Raw genomic sequence first — 19,688 nt, forward strand, 5'->3', positions numbered from 1 at the left:
TTAAGGTGATGCAAGCCATGACGACCAAGGCCAAGCGGGCGCCAGCGGGCGTAGTACATCAGGTTTCCTATTTGGTGCTAAAGAGGAAAGCGCAGGCGCGGAGTCCCGAGGAATCAGCCAAAGGTTTCCATTCCCGTGCTACAAGACCAAGACCGCTAGGATGGTAGGACAGAGGTCATCGCCGAGCCCACCACAATGTCACAGGCAGAAGCTTTGCAGACGAAGACCACCTTTTATCAGGATAGGATGTACTGTTTGTCCCCCTTCAAACTTGGCCGTTGTGGGATCCCTTCCTGCCTTCATTTTGGGGGAAGAGGACCAAGGCCACTATAAATATAGCTTAGCCACCACCATAAACGGGGGACGAAGGAATCGGACCATCCACACCCTCACCAGCTCACAGCCATACAAGAACACACCTCCTAAGGTTATTCTTCCTCTGTACTAGTTCATCCACAGCCCACCTAGAGGCTATTCCACCATAAAGCAGGAGTAGGGTTTTACATCGCAAGGTGGCCCGAACCTGGGTATACTGTCGTGTCTCTTTCCTTTCCTGTTCATCGAGCTAGGCTGTTGATACGTCAATTTTGCATCATGTTTACCTACTATTATTTATAATGTTTTTATCCATAATAATTCTTTTTGGAGTAATTCTAATGCCTTTTCTCTCATAATATGCAAGGTACACACAAAGAGGGAGAATTCCAACAGCTGGAAATCTGGACCTGAAAAAGCTACATCAGGCTACCTATTCTGCACAACTCCAAATGAGATGAAACTTCATGAGGAGTTTTTATGGAATAAATAAGAAATACTGGAGCAAATAACCACCGGAGGGGGCCACTGATGTCTACTACACAACCTTCTTCTTGTAGACGTTGTTGGGCCTCCAAGTGCAAAGGTTTGTAGGACAGTAGCAAATTTCCCTCAAGTGGATGACCTAAGGTTTATCAATCCGTAGGAGGCGTAGGATGAAGATGGTCTCTGCCAAGCAACCCTGCAACCAAATAACAAAGAGTCTCTTGTGTCCCCAACACACCCAATACAATGGTAAATTGTATAGGTGCACTAGTTCGGCGAAGAGATGGTGATACAAGTGGTATATGGATAGTAGATAAAGGTATTTATAATCTGAAATTATAAAAACAGCAAGGTAACTAATGATAAAAGTGAGCGTAAACGGTATTGGAATGATAGGAAACAAGGCCTAGGGTTCATACTTTCGCTAGTGTAAGTTCCCTCAACAATAATAACATAATTGGATCACATAACTATCCCTCAACATGCAACAAAGAGTCACTCCAAAGTCACTAATAGCGGAAAGCAAACGAAGAGATTATGGTAGGGTACGAAACCACCTCAAAGTTATTCTTTCCAATCAATCCGTTGGGCTATTCCTATAAGTGTCACAAACAGCCCTAGAGTTCATACTAGAATAACACCTTAAGACACAAATCAACCAAAACCCTAATGTCACCTAGATACTCCAATGTCACCTCAAGTATCCGTGGGTATGATTATACGATATGCATCACACAATCTCAGATTCATCTATTCAACCAACACATAGGACCTCAAAGAGTGCCCCAAAGTTTCTACCGGAGAATCACGACGAAAACATGTGCCAACCCCTATGCATAGGTTCATGGGCGGAACCCGCAAGTTGATCACCAAAACATACATCAAGTGAATCACGTGATATCCCATTGTCACCACAGATATCCACGGCAAGACATACATCAAGTGTTCTCAAATCTTTAAAGACTCAATCCAATAAGATTACTTCAAAGGGAAAACTCAATTCATTACAAGAGAGTAGAGGGGGAAAGAAACATCATAGGATCCAACTATAATAGCAAAGCTCGCGATATATCAAGATCGTGCCAAATCAAGAATGCGAGAGAGAGAAAGAGATCAAACACATAGCTACTGGTACATACCCTCAGCCCCGAGGGAGAACTACTCCCTCCTCGTCATGGAGAGCACCAGGATGATGAAGATGGCCACCGGAGAGGGATTTCCCCGTCCGGCAGGGTGCCGGAACGGATCTAGATTGGTTTTCGGTGGCTACGGAGGCTTCTGGCGGCGTAACTCCCGATATATTGTGCTCTCGGATGTTTTTAGGGTATATGGAGATATATAGGCGGAAGAAGTACGTCAGGGGGGCCACGAGGGGCCCACGAGGGTGGAGGGCGTGCCCAGGGGGTGGGCGCGCCCCCCTACCTCGTGGCCTCCTCGAGGCTTCCCTTACGTGCACTTCAAGTCTTCTGGGCTTCTTTCCTTCCAAAAATGGGTTCCGTGAAGTTCCAGGTCAATTGGACTCCGTTTGGTTTTTCTTTTCTTCGAAACCCTAAAACAAGGTAAAAACAGAAACTGGCAATGGGCTCTACATTAATAGGTTAGTCCCAAAAAATGATATATATATATAAGTGTATAATAAAGCCCATAAACATCCAAAACAGTAGATAATATAGCATGGAGCAATCAAAAATTATAGATACGTTGGAGACGTATCAGCCACCTGGTGAGCACAAGACACCAGGGCGCGCCTGGCCCCCCAGGCGCGCCCTGGTGGGTTGTGCTCAGCCCGGCCCACCTCCCGTGCCCATCTTCTAGTATATAAGTCATTTTGACCTAGAAAAAATAAGGAGAGGACTTTCGGGACGGAGCACGGCGGTCTCGAGGCGGAACTTGGCAGGAGCACTTTTGCCTTCGGTGGCTCCAGCGAAGCGATTCCACCGGGGGAACTTCCCTCCCAGAGGGGGAAATCATCGTCATCATCATCGCCAACAACTCTCCCATCTTGGGGAGGGTAATCTCCATCAACATCTTCAACAACACCATCTCCTCTCATACCCTAGTTCATCTCTTGTGTTCAATCTTTGTACCGGAACTATAGATTGGTGCTTGTGGGTGACTAGTAGTGTCGATTACATCTTGTAGTTGATTACTATATGGTTTATTTGGTGGAATGTTATATGTTTGGATCCATTATGCTATTTAATACCCCTCTGATCTTGAGAATGCTTATCACTTGTGAGTAGTTACTTTTGTTCTTGAGGTCACGAGAGAAATCATGTTGTAAGTAATCACGTGAACTTGATATGTGTTCGACATTTTGATAGTATGTATGTTGTGATTCCCTTAGTGGTGTCATGTGAACATCAACTACATGACACTTCACCATATTTGGGCCTAAGGGAATGCATTATGGAGTAGTAATTAGATGATGGGTTGCGAGAGTGACAAAAGCTTAAACCCTAGTTTATGCGCTATTCCGTAAGGGACCAATTGGATCCAAAAGTTCAATGCTATGGTTAGAGTTTATTCTTAATACTTTTCTCATAGTTGCGGATGCTTGTGAGGGGGTTAATCATAAGTAGGAAGTTTGTTCAAGTAAGAACAGCACCTAAGCACCGGTCCACCCACATATCAAATTATCAAAGTAGCAAACACAAATCGAACCAACATGATGAAACTGACTAGATGAAATTTCGATGTACCCTCAAGAATGCTTTGCTTATTATAAGAGATCGTTTTGGCCTGTCCTTTGCCTCAAAAGGATTGGGATACCTTGCTGCACTTTTGTTACTACTATCATTATTTGCTCGTTACAAATTATCTTGATATCAAACTACTTTGTCACTTACAATTTTAGCACTTGCGGACATTACCTTGCTGAAAACCACTTGTCATTTCCTTCTGCTCCTCGTTGGGGACACTCTTGTCTAAAAGGCTACAATTGATCCCATATACTTGTGGGTCATTAGCTGTGAGAGCAACGAGTTGGTAGGCTGAGGAGATTGAGTTCTTCGCACGCACCCCAGAGTTTGAATCTTTCTTGGGTCTGCGGAGCCCCGAATCTTACAAATTTCTTCTTATTTTATCCGCTAGATAGGAACTTTGGAGTGATTCTTCATCGCATGTTGAGATATGATTATATGATCCAATTATATTAGCATTGTTGAGAGATTACACTAGCGAAAGTACGGACCCTAGGCCTCATTTTCAAGCATTGCAATACCGTTTGTGCTCCATTTTATCAATTGCTACCTTGCTGTTTTTTATTGTTCCTATCACAAAAATCAATATCTACTATCATTGCTACGCTTTTATTTCCATCGCTTCATTGAACTAGTGCACCTATACAAATTACCATTGTATTTGGTGTGTTGGGGACACAAGAGACTTTTTATTATTTGGTTGCAGGGTTGTTTGAGAAAGACCATCTTCATCCTGCACCTCTCACGGATTGATAAATCTTGGGTCATCCACTTGAGGGAAAAATTCTATTGTCCTACAAAACTCTGCGCTTGGAGGTCCAACACAAGTCTACAAGAATAAAGTTGCATAGTAGACATCAAGCTCTTTTCTGGCACCGTTGCCGGGGGGTGAGTGCATGAAGGTATATCTTGAGATCCTGGAATTGAATCTTTTAGTTGCTTGTTTTATCACTAGTTTTGTTTATAAAAAGAAAGCTACAAAAAATGGAATTGAGGTTGCATCATATTATTCATCTTTATAATGTCTTTCGTGAAAATGATGGAAAGGAAAATTGTGCTCAATTGATAGAAGAAGAATTCTATAAATTGTTTGACAAAAAATCTTTGAATGATGAGCATGATTGCAATGTTGTTGGTATGAACTCTTTGAATATCCATGATGCTAACGATATGCAAAGCTACAAGCTTGGGATGTTATATTTGTAGAAGATGATATTTTTACTCCCCCCCCCCCAAGTTTTGATGAGAAAAATTATTATGATGAAAGCATGCCTCTTATTTATGATGATTTTTTTATGAAAGTGAGTTTGGAAGAGTGTCAACTCTAGATAATAATGATCCCACTATTTTTGAGGGTGTTGAATCTTACAATAATTATGAAAGTAGCTTTGGAGAGGTATTGTGTGCTTGTTTTGATGAATCTATGGATTGTATTGAAGGGTATAAGCCATGGAAAAGTTGGAATACAATAGATATAATGCAATATTAAAATATGAATGGTTTTGCAACAGTACTTAGAGTAGTGATTTGCTTTATTTTACTAACGGATCTCACGAAGGTTTTGTTAAGTTTTGTGTGATTAAAGTTTTCAAGTTTTGGGTGAGATATCAATATGAGGAGAATAAGGAGTGAAAAGACCCTAAGATTGGGGATGCCCAAGGCACCCCCAAGATAATATTCAAGTAATATCCAAGCAACTAAGCTTGGGGATGCCCCGAAAAGCATCTCCTCTTTCGTCTTCAACATTATTGGTAACTTCACTTGGAGCTATATTTTCATTCGTCACATGATACGTGTTTTGCCTGGAGATTGACTTTATTTTCTTAGGGTTTTCTTGCTGTTATTTAGAATAATGTTTTGCATATTTTATTTCAATAAACATGTCAAGGATAGCCTTTCCCGTGTTTATTTTGCAAATCTACATGTTGATGTTTAAAAACAGAAAGTTTGCTGTCATTGTCTGAATTCTTATGGTAAGTGAGAACGTAAAATCTTGAATTTTTTACACAATATTATATGAAAAAATTTCTACAGTGTGGTGATTTTTCAGAATTTTTGGAGTTAAAGAAGTATTGATATTCTTGCATTCTTTACAGACTGTACTATTTTGACAGATTGCTGTTATGTTTGCATTGTTTGCATATGTTTGCTTGTTTAATAATTCTATTTGAGGATAGGACTATTAAATATGCGAAGGCATTTCGTATGCAATGTTAAATAATAATTTTAGTGATTTGCTACAGTATAGAATGATAAGGTTTTTGCATTAATTTATACTAACTTATCTCACGAGTTTTTATTGAGTTTTATGTGGATGAAGTTTTAAGATTTAAGGAAACCGTGATATAAAAGGAATTAGGGAGACACAAAAGCTCAAGCTTGGGGATGCCAAGGCATCCCAAGATAATATTTCAATAAGTCTCAAGCGTCTAAGCTTGGGGATGCACCTGTAGGCATCCCACCTTTCTTCATCAACAATTATCGGTTAGTATCGGTTGAGTCTAAATTTTTGCTTCTTCACATGAGTTGTGTTATTCTTGGAATGTCATTTTATTTTGTTTTGCTTGTCGTTTTAATAAAACACTTAGATCTTAAAGTTTTAAATAAGAGAGAGTCCTCAATTAGCTACCCATTTACTTAACTACTTGCTTGATCTTCACTTATATCTTTGTGGAGTAGTTTGTCTTTTACTCTTGTGCTTCACTTATATCCTATGAGTAAATTGTTGAATAAATTGGATATCATGAAGTTGAAATTATATATTCATATTATGCCTAGTAGTAGCTTCACATTGGGTTTAGAAAGTGAAATCTTTTAAAGCTTGACAATCACAATATTGGTCATACAAGCAATTCATGAATGATTTGTATAAGGAAGAGAACTTTCATATGCAAATATATCATCTTGGACATCTTCTATGATTGTGAATACCCATTAATTATTTTCAAACTTGAGCAAATTAGTTGAAATTGAACAAGGAAGACAACATAATGAGTTATGTTTGGGTATATTTGCATAGAAGTTATATTGTCATGGATCCTCCAACATGTGGTGTTTGCCTAGGATCTTTTGCTAGCCAAAAATTCATACTAAGTAGAGATACTACTTGTGCATCCAAAAACCCTTAAACCCAGTTTCTTGCCATGAGTGTCCCCCATACCTACCTATGGATTGAATAAGATCCTTCAAGTAAGTTTTCATCGGTGCATAAAGCAATAAAAATTGCTCCTAAATATGTTTTATCTTTTATTGTAAGGGAAAATTGTACGTTGTACAAACTTGTGATGGCAAAGTAATAAAAGCGACGGGCTGCATAATAAAGGTTGCTATCATAAGGGGCAATATAACGTGACGTTCCTTTGCATTAAGAGCTTGGGCATCCAAATAAAAAGTGCACGACAACATTTACTTCCCTCTGCGAAGGGCCTATCTTTTACTTTTCAGTATTTACTTTTATGCAAAGAGTCAATAGTATGCATTCTCATTTCAACCTCAATTATTCTCTAGTTGGCAAGCATCATGTGGTGGGGAAATATCTAGGCACATATGACCAGTCAAATATATTTGATCATAATTTATTATTGTTGACAATTATCTCTATGATAAATGAGTTGGGAGGTAAAATATTAAGCCCCTATCTTTCTCTGTGTTCGATGAATGCCATTTGTTCTAAGAATATGCTTTGAGTACTAGCAATCATGGAAGACTATATGATGATTGAGTATGTGGAGCTCTTACTTAGACTTTGTTGAATAAGTTGAATTGCAATTGTTTGGTGACTAAGAATATAGGTTGTTGAGTTTCAAGAGAATTCATTGTTTGAACCTTAACATGTGAATTGATTGCTACTTTGTCATGATGAGTTTTATGAGAAAAAGTTACTCTTGTGATGCTAGGAAAAGTGATTGAAATTATCATTGATCAAACTTATGCACCATGCTAACATTCACACTTCATAAATTATTTCTTTTATCATTTACCTACTCGAGGACGAGTAGGAATTAAGCTTGAGGATGCTGATATCTCTCCAATGTATCTATAATTTATGAAATATTCATGCCATGTTTACAACAATTTTATATGGTTTTGGTATGATTTGCATGGAACTTACCCGGACTGACACTGTTTTCAGCGGAACTACCGTGGTGTTGTTTTTTGTACAGAAATGAAAGTTCTCCAAATGAGCTGAAACTTTTTGATGATTTTTTGGAACAAAAGAGACCCCCGAAGCTACGTGGGAGGTCCAGAAGAACCATGAGGAGGGCACAACCCACCAAGGCGCGCCTGAGGGGCCTGGCTTGCCCCGGTGGGTTGTGCTCACCTCAAGGCCCATCTTCGCGTGAAACCAACGCTAAAAAATCCTATAAATAGAGAAACCATCATAAATAACCCTAGATCAGAAGTTCAGCCGCCGCAAGCCTCTATAGCCATGAAAAACCAATCTAGACCCCGTTCCCGCACCCTGCCGGAGGGGGAAATCATCACCAGTGGCCATCTTCATCATCCCGGCGGCCACCATGATGAGGAGGAAGTAGTCCACCCTCAGGGCTGAGGGTTTGTACCAGTAGATATGTGTTTAATCTCTCTCTCCCGTGTTCTTGAGATATCACGATCTTGATGTATCGCGGGCTTTGTTAATATAGTTGGATCATATGGTGTTTTCCCCTCTCTACCTTGTTGTGAATTGAGTTTTTCCTTTGAGATTTCGTTCTTATCGGATTGAATACTTTTATGGATTTGAGAACATTTGATGTATGTCTTACTATGAATATCCATGATGACAATGGGGTATCATATTGATTCACTTGATATGTGTTTTGCCACTCAACTCACGAATTCCCGAGATGACATTGGGGTAATCTATGCATAGGGGTTGATGCATGTTCTCGTTTTTGTTTCTCTGGTAGAAATCTTAGGGCACTCTTTGAGGTTCTTTGTGTTGGATTGAGTATTATGAATCTGAAATGATTTGATGTTATCTTAGTACGAACTCTTGATAGATCGATCGGAAATGATAACTTAGTGTTATTTTAGTACGAACTCTAGATAGATCGATCGAAAAGGATAACTTGGTATTATTTTAGTACGACCTCTTGGATAGATCGACCGAAAAGTATAGCTTCGAGGTGATTTCGTACCCTACCAACAATTTCTTCTTATGTTCTCCGCTAGATAGGAACTTTGGAGTGATTCTTCATTGCACATTGAGGGATGATTATATGATCCAATTATATTAGAATTGTTAAGAGATTGCACTAGCGAAAGTACAAACCCTAGGCCTCATTTTCAAGCATTGCAATACCATTTGTGCTCCGTTTTATCAATTGCTACCTTGCTGTTTTTTATTTTTCCTATCACAAAAATCAATATCTACTATCATTGCTATGCTTTTATTTCCATCTCTTCGCCGAACTAGTGCGCCTATACAAATTACCATTGTATTTGGTGTGTTTGGGACACAAGAGACTTTTTATTATTTGGTTGCAGGGTTGTTTGAGAGAGACCATCTTCATCCTACACCTCCCACAAATTTATAAACCTTAGGTCATCCACTTGAGGGAAAAATGCTACCGTCCTACAAAACTTTGCGTTTGGAGGCCCAACACGAGTCTACAAGAATAAAGTTGCATAATAGACATCAGGATGCCTTTCGGGCCATCCCCAAGCTTAGTTGCTTGGTTCTCCTTGGATAATAACTTGGGGTGCCATGGGGCATCCCAAGCTTAGGCTATTTTCACTCCTTATTCCTTCATCCATCGTCATCTCACCCAAAACTTGAAAACTTCAATCACACAAAACTTAACAAATCCCCTAAGGTAGAGAGCCTCCGGCCCCCCTCCTGCCATCTCCGACACCCCCTAGGAAGGAAAGGGGCGCCTAGGGCAGGCGCCCAAGGTGGACGCCGGCCCTCCTTTGGGCGTGCCCTAGGGCAGCCCTGCTCCCCCACCTATATATATGAGAGGAGGGAGAGGGCAACACACACCACGATCCCCAAGCCGTGTGCGGCGCCCCCTCTCCATCTAGTTCTAGTCCCTCCTCCGTCCAAGTCTGTTGTGCTTGGCAAAGCCCTGCGGATAGTTTCACCACCACCATCCCCACTCCGTCGTGCTGTCAGAACTAATCTACTACTTCGTCTCTCTTGCTGGATCGAGAAAGCGAGGACATCATCGAGCTGAACGTGTGCTGAACGCAGAGATGGCGTACCTTCGGTACTTGATCGGGACGGATCGTGAAGATGTGCGACTACATCAACCGCGTTGATAAACGCTTCCGCTTAGCGATCTACAAGGTTATGTAGATGCTCTCCCCCTCTCGTACATATGCATCTCCATGGATAGATCTTACGTGTGCGTAAGATTTTTTTTGTTTTCCATGCAACGTTCCCCAACACCTGTTAGGTTAGTTTTCACCATAGACACAATATAATAATACAATGGATAGACACTAACTGGCCAAAGGAAGATATCAAAAAGCATATGCACATAAGAACCAAATCCAACATAATTTGTATGATCATTCACAGTAACACAAACCACTACTTTTCTCAATCCTCACAAGACACTAGCCATTTCTTAGATATACTTATCTAATATACCTAAAAGGCTAAAACATGATGATGGCCAGCATATAGTTTGTTCTACAGGTTGATCTAACCAAAAGACATTAGAGTGTGATGCAGTCAATGTAAATTTAGATCTAACACCACCATTTAAACAAAATGATTGCACTCACTGAAGATAGTGAATCCCTTGGACAGAGGAACAACACTCCCACTCCCACTAATGAAGTAAAATCACACCATCCAGCTGACAAAGCAGTAAGTGGGAGATTAGCATATCTCACCTTGGTTGAGCAGCTTGCTGCACATGGGTAGCAGCTACATGAATGGCCCTAGCTTCTGGTTCTCAGCGAGCGCTAGGCCAAGTACAGGCTGCACAAAACTATTAATTACACAACAATCAATTCATCCATCACACAAACCGATCAAGGAAAAAAGTATATGGTAGAAAAAACAATCTTGGCATCATGAATTGCGTAAAATAAGACAGCTAACCATACAATTAAGTGAAAGTCTACCTTCCGCTGACAATTTAATAGAGAATTCACATGATTATGTGCTCATGTATGACAATCATGTATCACAATATTTCTTTTGGGTGCACAATTTTATCCAAGACGAAGAACCTGAATACTTTTGAGTGCACAATCATTATTTTGTTAGTGGAAGGATGTGATTTTACACTGAGGATTCTCAAAAGAATTAGAAAATAAAATTAGGCAAGTGACGGGTACTCTCATGATAAATGGATTAGAGCCATATCCCCGAGCTCATTATCCCATGGGCCTTCTCAAATCTGATGAGGCGTTGTGAGAGGATAGGAGAAGGCAGTTTATGCAGGTTCTATAGACCGTCTTAAGTTAAAGCCTTCCACTTCTCTAGGTTAAATGAGCCGCGTCACTCATGGGCCAAGGTTATCTACCAATTTTCTTAATTACCAAAAGACCAAACATTTTATCTCTAATTTAAGTGAAGCCAATAGAAAAGTAATTAGAAGTAGAAAACATATTATATCTCTAATCTGAGTGAAGTTGGTAGAAAATAAATAGAGGTAGAAAAATCAAGAGAGAGGGCATTCAATATATATCACTTAGGGGGAGCAAGCCCATACTAATAAATGATAAATGATAACTTATTTAATTTTCAGCGTGTCTCAACAATAGGTAGTCCATATCAATGTACAACTTTCAGAGCAGGTTGGGTTTATCCAAAGTTATGAACCCAAGTGACACTGAACATTATGTGCAAAGTATCTAACCAAATCAGAAAAAAAAATCGAGAGTAAATTAGTTACCTGAGCAGACAAGAAACCCCCAACCAGCCAAAGTCGTGACTGCTTGAAAGAAATGTGAGGCAACAGTCCATGCCCAATCTACATCGATAAGTACCTGCAAAACAACGGACACTACCAATAAGGTGAAGAGAAGGCAAAGAATAGTGAAAAAAGGAAGAGAAAGAGGGAAACTAAATCCAAGAAGAGAACGCCGAAGAAACTGCCAAGATAGGCAAAGGAAAAAAATCAAAAAGAGGCAGAAGCAAAGGGAAGAAACTAAATAGCGGAATAGAAGATCAGAACAACAACAAAATTTAAGCACAATACTATTTCGGCTAAGACCAAATCGACAACAAAAAAGCACAAAAGGTTCTTACCTTGATAGAGTATAGTAATTCAGAAAAACATGTGTAGCAGACATTATTACACAACACAAAGGCAGACCCCTAATATAAATTGCTCGATGTATAGACACGGGACTTAAAAAGAAACTGCAAAGATGTAGGATTCACGTGCAAACCCAATAAAGGAAAACTGAGAACCACCACAAGATTTTCTTTTCATGTATATATGCAAGGTTCACCCTATCTATGAATTGCTTCTTCCGGCTATCAAGTGTTTTCTCGGAGTAAACAAACACACTAGTGTTCTCTGAATTATATTGTATGACGATAATAAACAAATGAACTGAAAATAACAATGTAATGGGTAAACAATGTTCACTTAGAGATAACTTCAAGAATACAGTTTACACAAACTTTTGCAGACTGAAGTAAAAAGGTCACACTACATGAAGATAGGAGCAAGGAAGTCCATAAATATGTTCTACAATATGGCTTCCTTAGATATATTATACAATAAAAGGCATAAAACCTTGTCATCCTGAAGTTCTTCAATCTACAATATGGCTTCACTGCTAGAATTTTCTTTCATAGATAATGGGGTCATGTCAAACATTTGGTCATGAATATATTCTTGAAATATATTCTTTACCAGGTTTTGAGTATCTAATAATCACAATCTAAATGTGAGGTGTTGCATGCATTTTATTTGCTTCATATGAACTAAATTTCTCTATAAAACACTCGCATTTCATACTAATCTCCTACATTGAAAGTGGAAGGTTTCAATTCTCATAAAAACACTTCATTATTAATTTGATGCTTCAATTTTCTCTTCACTTTCTCACATTAACAAAATGCTGACTTGCATGAGCTGACATTACTGAAACCCTTATACCTATGGAAATAATGCCAAACGAAGCCGAGTAGGCAGCGGCAAGGAGAAATAGGGTAGCAGAGTACTCTGAAGCTGGTTGAAGTTGGTTGCCGTCTGCGCCACAGCTATATATCTTCAAAACCATTGCGGGGAAAAATAAAATTGGTGCACTAATTAAAACAAGAAATAAATAAAGATTCATTTGAGATCAGCGATATCAGACTGTATAGAGAAGCTAACTTCTAGCAACTAGAAATTCTCAGCAAGATAGATTAAGCAACTTTGCAATATCAGCAACCAACATTGATTGCAAAATAGTTGGATAAACCAGGTAAGGAGCCGAATGCAAGCAATTTTACTTGTGGCAGCAATAGAACTTTCATCCTTTAGAAGCAAGTTTGAAGCCATGAAACGGGAAGTCATATGAAATCAATCAAGTTTGCAATGCCAGAAACTGATGATTAAATGTAAAATAGTTGGATAAACCAAGAAAGAAGCTAGAAGAAGGCAAGCAAATTTACTTGTGGCGACAATAAAACTCCCATCTTTTAGAAGCAGGTTTGAAGTAGCTAAGCAAGTGACTTATATAGGCAAACCAACGTCAAGGGTAAATATAGCAACCAAACGCTAATTCTGTTATTGTGCAAAAGCCTAAAAAAGTAGTATCCGTTCAGATTGATGAGAAGTAGTAACATATATAGTTGCTTCCAAGTTAGCATCTCTACGGACTTGCAAGCAACCTATGAACACTTAATCGACTTGTTTGTAGACTAGACTGCATTTCTTTAAGTTGTAAAGAAACAACATACAGTCAATCAGCTAACATGAACCTAGGAAAAACAAAAAAGAGGGAACTGAGAAATCAAAATCGAAGGAACAAAGAACCAGTAAGCAAACATAGCAAGTCAAGACCTTTTTAGGCAAATTAGAACCTTTTAGCAAGAAGAAACGAAATAAGGAACATAAGATACACTTCCCATAAATATTAGGACCTCTTCGGTTCCTTCTTTCTTGTTTTATCGAAACAGAGTATACTAGTTCAGAAAGGTAAGTTGGTAAGTATAACATAATTAAAGCAAAAGGATTCCAAAATGTTATTTGATGCATTATTCAACACTGACAAAGTTTTACATCTCAGTTTTGTTAATTTTGGAATATAAAGGGATTTGAACTCCCTATAGTATGATAATCAAGTTAACTGATCTTAGATCTTTTGCCTATGAATCGACTGCTCCATTGGTTCCTCTCGGTTTAAAATCAAACTGAAGGTGAGATCTAATTTTGTGTGCACCACATCCAGAGAATTGATGTGGATATTCATAAAGTAAAAACTAAGAGCCACTCTCTCCTCATTGCTTATATCCTAAAAGTAATTTCCTCATTGGTATTTACCAGAGATGGTTATACTTATTTAACAGAAAATTGGCAGAAGATCACAAGCAATTTACATTTATGTGTCCATGGTTAATACCTAAAGTACTCTCTCCGTTTCTTTTTACTCCGCATATAAGATTTGGTAAAGTCAAAGTACACAAAGTGTGACCAAATTTATATCAAAAAATAAGAACATATATAATACTAAAACTATATAGTATGAAAATATATTTCATGACACATCTGGTAATATTGGTTTCATATTGTGAATGTTGATATTTTTAATATAAAGTTAGTCAAACTTTACAAAACTTGACTTTGACCAAACTTTATATGCAGACTAAAAACAAACGGAGGGAGTAAATATATGCAACAGAGAAGGGAGTGCATTATCGAAAGAAAGGCCTTTCTATTGATGCAATTTTTTTCACAAATCCTATGGAACCTCCGACGTCACAAGTTATAGAATAAATGCCAACCAAAGGGCACCATTCTTCATCAGCTGTTGTAACTGATGAATGCTCGATAGTCATGGAAACCTCCTCTCCCAGTACATACAATTATCTGGAGAAAGCCACAAATACAAATCAGAACATAATAGCTAATGAATAATATTACAAATGGTGAATATCCTAAATAAATACATGAAACAAAAAAGGGTGCATTACCAGAAGAAAGGTCTTTCTATTGATGTACTTCTCTTCACAAATTCTGTGGAACCTCCGACGTCGGAAGCTATATCATAAATGCCAACCAATGGGCATCATTCTTCATCAACTGTTGTAACCGATCAAAACAAAAAGGCATTGAGTATTGAGGAAAGAACTAAGTACTTTTTCTTTCAGAACACCTGAACACATTTTTTCACCTCACTAATGCTTATGCCCATCAAATTAACCTGCTGCTCTTACCAACCATGTATATATGGCAAGTCTCACACTGGACCAAGAGTGGCCAATGATGTTTTTTTGTACCTAGCAAATGTTGACCAGATATTATGCTTATCCTACCAAATCAAGACCAAATCACACAGTGGCCATTGATGGAGAGGCACACGAGAGAGAGAGAGAGAGAGAGAGAGAGAGAGAGAGAGAGAGAGAGAGAGAGAGAGAGAGAGAGGCACATGCATGATGGGGAGGAAGAGGAGGACGAAGGGAGGAGGTGCTGGAGAAGATGTAGCAGCGACAATGGAGGAGAAGCTCACATTAGGGTCGCGGGGCGGAGGCGCCGGATGGCATCGATGTTGACTCGTTTTCCTTGCTACCAGTGGTGGATCTCCTCCATTCACCGCTACCAGCCGCCCCTCCACGACTTGAGCAAGGGTTACCATGGCGGCAACCGAGCGAACGACATACAACGGATGGCGGACGTGAAGTGTGCGGTCAGATCCGGAACAAACTGTAGTAGGACCACGAAATCGGCCAAGCAGTGAGCGACGACCGTGAGAAGAGGAAGGACGAGCGAGGGGAAGCGCGGGACGGCGTACCTGAGGAGGGCTCGATGTAGGAGGCGCCTTGGTTCGTCCTCTTCACCCTCTCGTGCGGTGTGGCGATGGGAGCGGCGGCCAGCGAGGAAGATGAGCCCAGCGGCTCTGCCCAACCTAGGCGACGCAAAGGAGAAGAGGCGATGCGGGGAGGGTGGGCGACGGGAAGGGAGAGAAGAGGCGAGGCAGGGAGGGTAGGCGACGGGAAGGGAAGAGGTGGGATGGGGAGGAGGACGACGCAACGACGACGCCAGGATGCAGCGACGGCGAGGAGGGGGAACGAGAGAGCGTCGACTTGGGTTTTCTCTCATCCAATCGGGCTCCTCACCTTTACCCCCAAGAGCCAACCACATGCGGAGTGCCACACAATGGACATGACGTGAATGTCGATACTACCCTCGGCGGGCACCCAAATTAACAGGCGGTGGCACGCCACTCGCGCAGAAAAGCACAAGCACCGGCAACTCCCCACCCACCACAGTCGCTGACGGGCGTGGCCCACACCGCCTGGGGCCCCGTGTCAATGTGATACGTTCAGGCAGAGAGAGTGTGTAAAAGTGACTGCTACTATTCATTGTAGCAATGTTTATATTGATCTGACGGCCAGGATCGTTTCATCTGGAGATCCGACGGCCCAGATACTTTTGGACGGCTAATCAGACGGTCAAGATTCAGACGCCCTAAGAAGCCTCCAATTTGTTCCAGAACTACTAGCCACTACATTCGTCCTGGTTTATTAGTTCTCATCGTATTTTGTGCCAAATTTTAATTATAAGTTTAACTAACAAAATGTTAATGCATGCCATACAAGAAAATATTATTAAAAATTATGTTCAAATATGAATTAAGTCCTTGGTCAAAATTTCACATGAAATATAAAGGAGACTAATAAATTAGGACGGAGGTACTATTTCATGCCTTTTTTTATCATTAATTACTTATCATGTCATCTATTTTATCTGAAAGTGTGATGTTATATCTATATTTACCTCATCGTGGATACTCTCTCTGTTCTTAAAAGCGTGTTCTTTCAACTTTGTTGAAAAGTCAAACTTTTATAGATATATTTTTATTGTCATTTCTACATTACATGCAATTTGTAATTACCTTTCGCTCAGCTACTCCGTTCTCTCCTCCTCACAGCTATACGGCGACGACCTAATCCTAGTGCCACCGCTCCACCGGCGCGCATCACCGCCTCCGGCAGCCCCCTGAACAAGTTCCCCTTGGAATTCCTATCTTTCTAGAACTCAGAGTTTGCTTTCCCTAGGGTTAGAAGTTTGGAGCCACCGCCCCTCTCTCCCCGTCCCCATGGCCGACCTCGGCAGCTTCGGCAGGCGGCGGCAGCCGACTGCTGCGGAGGTGGTGGGGCGCCTCAAGGATGACGGAGATTTCGACGCCCTCCGCCGCGCCATCGTCCGCAAGGTCAAGGACAACGTGAGCGCCCCCAAAACCGCCCCATCTCCCCCAAATCCTTTTACCTGTACCTTGATATTTGCACAATTGCGCCGCTGTTACTCCTTCGTGTCCAAATCGTTTACCTTTTATGGTTTTAGTAGTAGATCTGACATCCGAGTGCATGGGGCATGGCCAAAAGACTAGAACTTGTTCTGCATTGGTTTTATTCATGAGTTGTGGCACCGTAGTAGAATTTGCCCCTAAGCGCCGCTTTTAATTGAACCATACATGAGAATTGAATCGATTGTGTGTTTGCTAGGTTTCGGGTGCTCATCTTTTCCAGGACTGTGTTGGTATTGGAAGCATTGTATTTGATATGGAAATCTCCTGCGGAGCACTATCGCCTGATTCCTTAACACTTACTATATGTTTGGAATAGATGTGAGTGTCTAAAGAGTAGTGTTCGTTCTGTAGTGCACTGGTTTGGTTTGGTTGATGGGCATCAACCATGGATTTTTCTATATGTGTCGCCTGATCTTTAACGTTAGTTGCAGCATCGGTGGTAGGGATAACTAGTACAAATTTTTAAGGAGGAAACACACACATACAAAGGTAACCTGCACCATAACCCAATCTTGGTTGTGTTGGGTTTGAAGGAAGACTCCATCCTGTGTGCAGAGGGAAAGAGAGGAACTAATATGGCATCTCACATGGGAATTTCTTCCAAAATCCACGCGATCCAAGAAAATATCAGCCTCCAATCTACATAATTTTAGATTCGGACATGGACACGGGTGTCCAAATCCAACTTGGATTCAAGTGTCTGATTTTATGTTTTTTGTTGGACACAGCAAATAACACTTGGAATTCGACACAGATGTTGGAATCTGGTGCAAATTTGGGATGTATAATATTGCCAAAAATAAACCTTACCAAATATTGTCATTGATATCCAGCTCATTAAAATAAACAGGTGTGTACTGAAATGAGCATATGAGGACTTTAATGAGCATATCTAAAATGTACTGATAGAGGTTTCCTGGATCTGTTTTATATGTTGTCTGTTTCGGAATGGATGTGCACACGACACGCATCCGATAAATGCTCTGCACCGTCAGATGCTCTAGGAACAAAAGTTGAAATAGCTGGATGGGAATGTCGTACGCATCTCGTCCAGAAAGTGTCGGTTCTATAGCAGTGTTCTATCTGTTTTTACTATGTAAGTTATTCAATGTTGACATATTTCAACTATACCACAGGTGTGTTCTTTGGGATCATTTACACACATGCCACTTTTAACCTTTTATATGCATTTTAACACATGTCATGCATCACCTTAGCGGCAGTCCTTGTGCCACATTAGTATTCTTTCCCGGTGCTGTCCGGACTCTGGACTAATAAGCACATCATTGTGCACCAGATAAGATCTCAATGCTGTGCAATTCTATAAGTTAATGGCAAGTCATTTTTTTCAGGAGGTGCTGCGCAACAACATAATCACAGAAGTGAAGCAGTCAATGGTACTAAGTGAAGATGGCTCTGAAAAGTTAAAGCTAAAAGAACTCTCTGATGCGATTTTTCAAGACATAGGGTAAGCTGAGCCACTATCTCTGGGTTTAGTGTTTTTTAACTTACTCCAAATACTGGGAGTTGTTACTACTATGCACCAGAGATATCAGTAACTCATCTGTTATTATGTTGCATTTCCATATCAGGAGCAAAATAATGGGTCAAATATCAGATGAGGTGTGGAGTGTCATCCAGTCAGGTGAAACTGATATCCGAGGAAGTGTGGAAGCTGTCTTTGATAGGATAATGAACCCTGAACAGCAACAGGACACAGGGCCTTCTCCCAAGAAGCTGAAGAGAAATGGCAAAGGAGAGCAAGTTTCGCCAGCAAAGGCATCAGCCCCTGTTACTGTCCAGGTGGAAGATGATGATCCAGAGGAACCACCAGGGTTTGGTTTGAGTGACCTTCAGCGCAGCAACATCATAGTAAAGCAGGAACAGCCATGTGATGATGGGCAGAATCATGCCCAAGTGAAATCAAATGGTGGTGAGCTAGTCGGCGCTGGTAGCTTGGGGGACGTCGATGATGAGGATCCTGATGTGCCTCCTGGATTTGATGCACCTCCTGGATTTGGTTAACAGCCCTGCGATCTTCTATGACAGTGTTGTCGTTTCTGTGGCAGCAATGCGCGAGAAGATTTCATGTTTGCTGCTTTGAGGGTGTAGTTGTTCATACGAGAACCTTTGAGTCATGAAAGTGAACCTGTACATTCTGTGACGGTGGCAACTGCCAAGTTCATACCGCCTTTGGCTTTAGCTTTGATGTGTTAATCAGAAAACATATATTGACAATAGACTAAATATTTTGCCCGGACAATGGTGTCGTCCTATGCATCATCTCCAGATTGTGATACGCAGTACTCCTGAGTGGTAGTAGATATGGTGTTCGTTTAATGACTGAAGGTGGTGTTCTGTTTTTTTTTAATGAGATCATGTTTTTTTTGGCAAATAAGCTGGGTTCAGTTTAAGACGTTCTGTTTTTTTTTAATGAGATCATGTTTTTTTTGGCAAATTTTTTTTTGAGACACCTTTTTTTTGGCAAATAAGCTGGGTTCAGTTTAAGACCCATGTGCTACGAGTTGAGTTTTGCAGGGTGGATTGAAGGCCCATGGACGGGGGGCTCTTCGGCGGTGGGGGCTTGGTTGTCCGGTGCCCCCTATATTCTTGTTTTTTTTGTTTTGAACATTTTATGAGTTTGATGAACATTTTTTAAAATTATGTTAACACATTTGAAATACTTTTTTTGGATTTTTTTTTTATAAAAGAAGGGCTCTCTCCTTCCGATTTTCATTAAAGAATACCATAGCATTC

The 19,688-nt window shown here is 40.5% G+C and overlaps 1 protein-coding gene and 1 long non-coding RNA gene across 9 annotated transcripts; one reads left to right on the plus strand and one right to left on the minus strand.

The window, feature by feature from the left end:
• Positions 1 to 1,765: 1,765 nt before the first annotated feature.
• LOC125552446 (uncharacterized) lies at positions 1,766 to 15,764 on the minus strand. 8 transcript variants are annotated; one of them, XR_015601447.1, is made up of 7 exons: positions 15,414 to 15,764; positions 15,132 to 15,325; positions 14,796 to 14,901; positions 14,596 to 14,704; positions 11,357 to 14,491; positions 10,347 to 10,434; positions 1,766 to 2,373 (listed from the first exon to the last, which is right to left on the minus strand). It is a non-coding gene; the product is annotated as an uncharacterized LOC125552446 (long non-coding RNA). The 8 variants fall into 8 exon arrangements; XR_015601445.1 differs by having other exon boundaries at positions 1,766 to 2,350; positions 10,347 to 10,444; XR_015601443.1 differs by having other exon boundaries at positions 10,347 to 10,444.
• A 745-nt stretch (positions 15,765 to 16,509) lies between these two features.
• LOC125552447 (uncharacterized) lies at positions 16,510 to 19,220 on the plus strand. The gene is made up of 3 exons (XM_048715999.2): positions 16,510 to 16,847; positions 18,284 to 18,399; positions 18,524 to 19,220. Exons 1-3 carry the CDS (start codon positions 16,722 to 16,724, stop codon positions 18,954 to 18,956), a joined length of 675 nt encoding a protein of 224 aa, XP_048571956.2. The 5' UTR covers positions 16,510 to 16,721; the 3' UTR covers positions 18,957 to 19,220.
• Positions 19,221 to 19,688: the final 468 nt, after the last annotated feature.

The sequence above is a fragment of the Triticum urartu genome, chromosome 4A, assembly GCF_056163025.1.
Source record: "Triticum urartu cultivar PI428250 chromosome 4A, HENAU_Tu73, whole genome shotgun sequence".
Taxonomy (NCBI): domain Eukaryota; kingdom Viridiplantae; phylum Streptophyta; class Magnoliopsida; order Poales; family Poaceae; genus Triticum; species Triticum urartu.